Source organism: Myotis yumanensis, unplaced genomic scaffold, assembly GCF_028538775.1.
Source record: "Myotis yumanensis isolate MYYU_CA2020_CCGP unplaced genomic scaffold, mMyoYum1.0.hap1 SCAF_16, whole genome shotgun sequence".
Taxonomy (NCBI): domain Eukaryota; kingdom Metazoa; phylum Chordata; class Mammalia; order Chiroptera; family Vespertilionidae; genus Myotis; species Myotis yumanensis.
In genome coordinates this window covers 27,830,783-27,839,250 of record NW_027223767.1, presented here as the reverse complement: position 1 = coordinate 27,839,250, position 8,468 = coordinate 27,830,783, and the positions used below count along the sequence as shown (strand labels likewise).

Genomic DNA, 8,468 nt, shown 5'->3' with positions numbered 1-8,468 from the left:
TTTTTTTGAAATACAATTTCCATTTATTTCCCCCCGCCCAGAGAACTTTTCTTCACTCTTTGAAGACTCAGCTCCTTACATGGGCTTTGGTGGAGGTCGTGGAGCAGCACCCGCAGGTCTAAATCGGGGTGGGGGTGTTCGGTCCTTCCGGGCTTCACGAGAACGATTTCTGACTACCTTGCTGTGAATGGCACAGCTCACACAGTAATGCAGCTTCACATACAGCTTGGGAAGCACATAGGCGTCGAAGACACTCGCTTCGGAGATGTCCCGAACGGCTGCGGCCTCCACTATGTTTCGGATGACAAACTTCTTAATGGCCTTATCCTTGGGCACGCACCGGGCGCAGTTGGTGCAACGAATAGGCTGTACATGGCCCCGGCCTTTTTTGGCACGACCGTTATTCCTTCTTTTCTTGGTCATCTTGGAAACGAGGACCCGAGAGCAAGGCTGTATTTATTTTTTAAAATTCTTTACTGTTTAAAGTATTACATATAGTATTACATGTCTCCTTTTTCCCTCATTGACCTCTCCCTGCCTCCTCCCCCTCCCGCCCCCCCTCCTCCCCCATAGACTTTCTTTAATTGTATCTTTAGGTAGGAGGAAGTCAGCTCCTAATTCTCATTAGTCATGCTTTTATTCTAGAAGGCTTGAAGGTTCCGTATAGTTTTTATCCCAGGGCTCTGGCCATGACCCCCACTTTGAAAGAGGTTATATTAAGATAGTGACTCAGGTTTTTTGTTTTTCAATTAACAGGAGGGAAAAATCATTCCGAAATGAACTGATAAGGGAGTAAAGGAAAATAAATACAATGAAATCTCAGAGAAAAGCATGTGGGGTGTCATGGGATTGGTGATTGGCCCTGTCCTCTGAAGGATGCTCTACAGACACTTTGTTAACTTTGCGGTGATGCAACCCCACATGTTAAATGACTGGATTTGGGGGGCACCATTTATGGCAGCGGTTGCCAACCTTTTGGACCTTACGGACCACCAGTGGTTCTTGGACCACCGGTTGGCGACCGCTGATTTATAGGGTTTTGGTAGGGTTTTAGTACATGAAATGTGGCTATAAGGTAATGTCTGATTTTAAAACAAAACACGCCTTGGCCAGATAGCTCACTTGGTTAGAGTGTTGTCCTAATGAGCCAAGGTTGTGGGTTCAATCCCTGGTCAGGGCACCGACAAGAATCAACCAATGAATGCTTAAATAAATGGAACAACAGATCGATGTCTGTCTCTCTCAAATCAGTTTTTTTTAAATGAGTAAAATGTTGAAAGCAAGTCAATCTAGAATTTTAGATTCTTTGAAATTATCCATTGAAATGAAGACAAAATAAAGACATTTTGAGATAAAAGCTGAAAGAATTCATTGTCAGAAGGCCTGCACTACAGATTATGCTAAAGTAAACTTGTATCCATAGGAAGGAATGAAGAGTACTGGGAATGGTAAATATGTGGAGGATATATCTCTTTTTATACACAACTATATTTTCTTTGAGGTAACTTTAAAGCAAATCTATAATAATAAAAGCATAACATGCTAATTAGACTGGACATCCTTCCGGATGACCTTCTGGACGAAGCCACGGTGGCGGGGGCTGAGGCAGAGGCGGCCACCATGGCAGTGGCGGCAGGGACCAAGCCCCTTGCACAAATTTCATGCATTGGGCCTCTAGAGTAATTATATATAGTAATACTGTTAAAAGGTAAACTAAGGCATGTACATTTTTGAAGAGTTTATGTAAGCAACCTGATTCAAATCAGCCAGTGAAAAATCAGAAGTGGTTAGGGGGGCTCTATTAGCAGGAGCGAGAGGGAAGTCTTATTATTGGGTCCAGGTGGAGGAGGTCAATGGGGGAACAAAAGGGATATCTGTAATACTTTCAACAATAAATATAAAAAATTTTTAAAAAGAAGTATTTTATTATTTAATTGGCTATAGTGTAAGCAGTTTTTCTATTTAGGAAAGCCGAGTGCTGTTGTTTAGTTTTGCTTTCCTAACCTCGAGGTGTTTATAGGAAGTGACTCTGGCTTAGATTTTGGCTTGCTCACGTCAGAGCCACCTCAGTCTGCTAACTTCCTTGTTTAATGATTTTCATAATAGTATGGGGTTTATTATGTATGTATATGTAAAATATATGAAAACAATAGCAAATGAGATGCTATATAAAATTTTAATGTAATAAAATTCTCATGAATTATTAATGCAATGTTAATTCTAAATAGACTGTGATAAGTTTAGGATGTGTATTGTAATTTCTAGAACCACTAGAAATATAATAAAAAGCATACGTAGCCTGGCCGGCAATGGCTCAGTGATTGAGCATGAACCTATGACCCAAGAGGTCATGGTTTGATTCCCAGTCAGGCCACATGCCTGGCTTACAGGCTCAATCTCCAGTAGGGGGCGTGCAGGAGGTAGCGAATCAATGGTTCTCTCTCATCATTGATGTTTCTATCTCTCCCACTCCCTCCCTCTCTGAAATAAATAAAAATATATTTTTTAAAAAGTATAGATAAAAGGCCAATAACTGGAAATAAAAATGAAATGTATAATATATCTGATTAGTCTAAAAGAAGATTAAAAAGAGGAACATAGGAACAAAAACTTATAGTTTTAAATGCCTATATTAGAAAAGAACAAAGTTTAACAGTAATGATCTAATATTACAACAATAAGCTTGAAAAAGAAGAGCAAATTAAACCAAAAGTAAATGGAAGGAAATAATAGGTAATAGAAGAAATCAACAATAACAAAAAAGCAGACAAATGACAGAAAATTAAAGACAAAAGCTGGTTCTTTGAAAAAATAAAAATAGTCTATTAGGTGGATTAATCAGAAGAAAAATACAAATTACCTAAATATATCAGGAATTTAAAGGTGTTATTGCTGCAGATTCTACTGACATTGAAAGAGTAATATGTTGAAATCTAAAAAACAAGCAAGCAAACAAAACAGAAACATTTATATATATACAGCAAACAAACTAATGGTTGACAGATGGGCAGTGGTAGTGAGATGGGTGAAAAAGTGAAGAAGATTAAGAAGTTCCAAACTGCCAATTATGAGTCATAGGGATGTAATGTAAGAAGGAAATATAGTCAGTAATATTGTAACAACTATGTAGGTGACAGATGGTTACTAGATTTATTGTAGTGATTACTTCATAAGGTATATAAATGTCTAATCACTATGCTTTTACCTGAAACTAATATAATATTGTATGTACACTATAATTTAAAAGCAAATTTTAAAAAATGATTACAGGAAGAAAAGAAAGATTTAAGGTTGATGAATTCTTAGTTTCTACCAGGAAATTTATTAATAATGTCTTTTTTGGTTCTTTTTACAAATTTAATAATATGATATGATAAAAGGTTATCCTGGGTAAAAAAAAAAAAAAAAAAAAAAAAAAGACAGCAGAAATGGTAGAGTAAGGACCTCTGAAAATTTTGCCTCCATCTTATGGAGGCAAAAATTGTCAGAATCAACTTTTTTTGTAACTGTGAAAATTAGCAAAGACCTTGCAACAAATCGGGGAACACTTATTCAAGAAAAGTGGCTGAATTTTGGTAAGAACAGCAAGCTGTGGTGTTTCAACTTTCTCTATTTCATTACTCCAACCCCAGCTCTATGGTAGTCTTGAAAACCAACAGTCTGTAATCAACTCCAAGACCTTAGAAAACACTGGGAAACATATTGGTTTCTAGGCATTTAAGGACATCTCTATCTGGTCATTAACTGCTCACTAGGCTAAGGGAGCAGAGACTCTATTAGCAACGTATGACAAAGAATACAGATTTCATAGAATTAAGTCAGAAAGTCTCTAGCCCTAACCGGTTTGGCTCAGTGGATAGAGCGTCAGCCTGTGGACTCAAGGGTCCCAAGTTCAATTCCGGTCAAGGGCATGTACCTTGGTTTCGGGCACATCCCCAGTAGGGAGTGTGCAGGAGGCAGCTGATTGATGTTTCTCTCTCAAGGATGTTTCTAACTCTCTATTCCTCTCCCTTCCTCTCTGTAAAAAATCAATAAAATATATTAAAATAAAAATAAAATAAATAAAAGTGTAAAATGTTTCCACCTGTGGGGGAAAAAAAAAAAGAAAGTCTCTAAACAAATAAAAACAACAACAAACAGCCTCAACAACAAACCCTGGGAACAGGGGAATCTGGTGTCCACAGTGCCACATTGTATTTTATTTTTTTTATATATGTTTTTTATTTCAGAGAGGAAGGGAGAGGGAGAGAGAGAGAGAAACATCAATGATGAGAGAATCATTGATCGGCTGCCTCCTGGAAGCCCCACACTGGGGGTTTGAGCCCGCAACCCAGGCATGTACCCTGACCAGGGATCAAACCGTGACCTCCTGGTTCCTAGGTCGATGCTCAACCACTGAGCCACACCAACTGGCTACATTGTATTATTTTAAATATCAGGTTTTGAACAAAAAATTATGGTATAGAAACAAGAAAGAATGACCCATATGAGAAAGGAAATCAACAGGAATTGTCCTGAGGAAGTACAGGTATTGGATTTACATAGACAAAAACTTTAAATCAGCTATTTTAAAAATGTTCAAAGAACTTTAGGAAACTATGTCTAAGGAAAGTATGTGAATGATGTCTCTCTAAATAGAGACTATCAATACAAAGATAGAAATTATTTTTTTTAAAGAGCCAAATATAAATTCTGGAGTTGAAGTATACAGTAACTGAAACAAAACATTCACAAGAGGAACACAGCAGCAGATTTGAGCAGGCAGAAGAAAGATCTGGCTAGAGGTCAATTGAGATGACCCAGTCTGTGAAACAGAAAGGGAAAAAAAAATAAAGAAAATTTTTTTAAAAAGAAAAAAATGAACAGCCTCAGAGACCTGTGGGACACCAACAAGCATACCAACATCACAGAGTTCCTACAGGAGAGGAGAGAGAGGGAGGGCAGAAAGAATATTTGAAGAAATAACAAAGGAATAAAAATAATGAGAAGGCAATAATGGAGAGAGAAGAACAGAAAAGATGTAAGGCAAAAATATATAGTAAATGGTAGATGTAAATCCTTATCAGTAATTTAATGTAAACATTCCAATTAAAAGGCAGAGGTCGGTAGAATGCATTAAAAACATGATCTGACTATATGCTGTCTATAAGAGCCACACTTAAGATGCAAAGCCACAAATGAGCTGAAAATAAAAGGATGGAGCCCTGGCTGGTGTGGTTCAGTTTGTTGGGCATGGTCCCACACACCAAAAGTTTGCCAGTTTGATTCTGGTCAGGGCACATGCCCAGGTTGAGGACTCGATCCAGTAGGGAGTGTGCAGGAAGCAGCCGATCCATGTTTTGTTCTCCTATCCCTCCCCTTCCCTCCCCTCCCCTCCCCTTCCCTCCCCTCCCCTCCCCTCCCTTTCCCTCCCCTCTCCTTTTGAGGAAAAAGGATGGAAAAAGAGATGCCATGCAAGCAGTACCCAATAACAAGATAGACCACATTCAGGTAATAAAACAAGTCTTCATAAATTTTAAAAGATTAAATAATACAAAGCATATGCTTTAACCACAGTGGGATGAATTTAGCCTACCAGGTCTTAGTAAATATCTACTGCGTGGAATTTGAAAAACATATGATGTGCGCCTCCCAGTAATTTTTACTGTCTAATCAGCCCTTCTAAACATCTGGGAAACAAGAATCCACAAACATTCTTTTTGTTGTTGTTAATCCTCACCCAAGGATATTTTTCCCATTGATTTTGAGAGAGAGTGGAAGGAGGGGGAGAGACAGAGAGAGAGAAACATCAATATGAGAGAGACACATCACTTGGTTGCTTCCCCCAGCCACTTTGACCTGGGCCGGGAATCAAACCTGCAATCGAGGTACATGCCCTTGACCAGAATTGAACCTGCGACCCTTCAGTCCACAGGCCGATGCTTTAACCCAGGGGTCCTCAAACTTTTTAAACAGGGGGCCAGTTCACTGTCCCTCAGACCGTTGGAGGGCCGGACTATAGTTTAAAGAAAAACTATGAACAAATTCCTATGCACACTGCACATATCTTATTTTGAAGTAAAAAAACAAAACGGAAACAAATACAATATTTGTATTTGCATGTGGCCCGCGGACCGTAGTTTGAGGACCCCCTGCTCTAACAACTGAGAAGAATTGACCAGGGCCATTTTTTAAACAATACATTGTAATGTTAACGTAAAAAAAAAAAAACATTGAAACCTGTAAAGAATTTTTGTGAGTTTATTTGAGCCAAACTGTCGACATATGCCAGGAAGCAGAACCTCAACGAATTGAGAATGCTCCGGAGAATGGCGGAGTTACATTTGTATTTATACATTTCAATCAAAGGAGGAACATAGGTGGGTTACATGAAATTCATTGGTGATAGATTAAGGAGGTGGGATAAGCAAAACAGGGAAACCCCTGGGATAGGATAAAAAGTAAAATGATGGACACATACTTAGGTGGGTGCAGGAACAATTAACATGATGATGAAGGAATTTGTGGTGTCTGTCCTGGGGCCCAGCACATTTGGTTGTGCCCCAGGGGCTCCAGATAAAGGGAAGTCAAAGTTACCCAGAAATTTCAAGGGTATGTTATCATAGATGCAAAAAGACAGATAGGCTCAGTTAAGGTAAAGGTTGACCTTGTCAGTGAAGATACTGGCCTGGGACGTAACTGCCCACCATAACTGCTTTTAGTCAAAGTTTAATTTCAGACCATCCTTTGTGGTTACTTTAGGTCTCTGAGTTTGCAAGACTGCCATGCAGGCCTCCCCTGAGCTTGTCAGGTCAGCATGTGGCCCCTTTCGTCCACAATAATGCTTAGAATTTCAATAAAGAAGATACATTTAAAAATTCATAACATGCAGAAATAGACAAAATGGAATAACATAACTCACATTTCATCAGCTTTTAACTTAACTTGATTTTAACTTTTGCAAAATTATAACCCCTGGGGTCTTAAGTGCTTTTTAAAATTAAACAAAATGTGTATGTGTACACAAAATTACGACTGTCAGGCCACGCAGAACACTTGTCAAGAAAAATTATGACACAGAGTTTAACTTTACTCAGAGCTTCCTTGGTTTATAGTTGAACAGGTTGATAAAACTCTATGAAGTCTTAGCATTTTTAGCCTCCAGTGCTTGGAATAACCCACATTTTTAGCTTGTGCATCTATCTTATCTAAGTAGGGCTAAAGTTAATGCACCAGGTAATCTTCTGTGGACTCCGCTTCGTTTTGCATGCCATTCAAGCCAACAAGATATTATTGCGTGCCCTGGGTGGGTGGCCTGGTTAATTGGAGTGTCATCCCGTACATCAAGAGGTTGTGAGTTCGATTGCTGGTTAGGCCACATACCTAGGTTGCAGATATGGTCCCGGGTCAGGTCAAGTAAGGGAGGCAACTGATCGATGTTTCTCTCTCTCTGCCTTCCTCTCTCTAAACAAACAAACAAACACCCCAAAACAAAAACCCAACCAGAACCTATCCTCGGGTGACGATTTAAAAAAAAGGATATTGTTGAGCTTCTTGTTAAATCTGGAGCCATGATGGATGCAGTTTCAATCAACAGCTCAACTCCTTTAAGTAGAACCATTGAGAGCTGAAGACTGGATACTGTCAAATAACTGATATCCGTGCTAAATTTTAGCTGTTCTGGATGTGGTGGTTTATGTGAGACCTGGAATCTGGAAGCCACAATGGCAGAGCCAATCAGGAAGAGGGTGTTGTGGCGGCAGAGGCTCACTTAGAGGTGGGCTTCGAAGGCTGAGATGCCCTTTGAGAAGAACAGAGGAAGTTCAAGCATTGGAAGCTGCTTTCAAGACCTGGTGGTGGGGGCTGGAGGAGCAGGCCGTCAGGAAGGTCAGGCTGAAAACTGATGGACAAGAGATGTCCAAGTGGAATTTCTTCTTTCCACAAACATCCTGGCATGAGTCAGCAGGCCGCCTCACCCAGGAGAGCGAGGTCCTAGGGATTTTATGCTGTTTATTTCCTGGAAACTGCTCCATCCTGCCCCTTGAGAGAGAGCATTTCATAGAAAATGCTTGCCTTCTGGACTCAGATAGTCTGAATGCCAATATCCACGGTCTCAGGTAAGTTATTTAGTGTCCCTAAACCTCAGTTTTCTCATCTGTAATGAGATAAATTATACCTACCTCAAAGATTTGTGAGAATTAAATGAGATGCCTTGTACATAAATCTTAATTTCCTACACACCGCATCTTCTGTCTTCCCCCTCCCTATGCAAACAACAACAATGTAATATGAAAAAGAACAAGTGGGCTCAAGGGGCCGTGCTGGAAGAGATGTAGGGGAACTAGGAATTACAATGTTGAGTAAGCAATCTGAGCTAGAATCCCAGTCCTATTTTATATAAAATTCATGACCCTCACCTGTAAAACGGATATAAGAACTTCTGCCTTGTAGGGTTTAGAAAGTCTAGAAGAGATTATAAGGATTTTAGA

General features: G+C 39.5%; 1 protein-coding gene across 1 annotated transcript; it reads right to left on the bottom strand.

Moving 5' to 3' along the window:
• Positions 1-34: 34 nt before the first annotated feature.
• Positions 35-434, bottom strand: LOC138993888 (small ribosomal subunit protein eS26). Its single transcript, XM_070393350.1, has one exon. The coding sequence runs from the start codon at positions 421-423 to the stop codon at positions 76-78; it is 348 nt and encodes a 115-aa protein (XP_070249451.1). The 5' UTR covers positions 424-434; the 3' UTR covers positions 35-75.
• Between the last annotated feature and the right edge of the window lie 8,034 nt (positions 435-8,468).

Excerpts from the sequence above, each read along its gene's own strand:
- LOC138993888 (XM_070393350.1), bottom strand. The coding sequence starts at position 423 with ATGACCAAGAAAAGAAGGAATAACGGTCGTGCCAAAAAAGGCCGGGGC.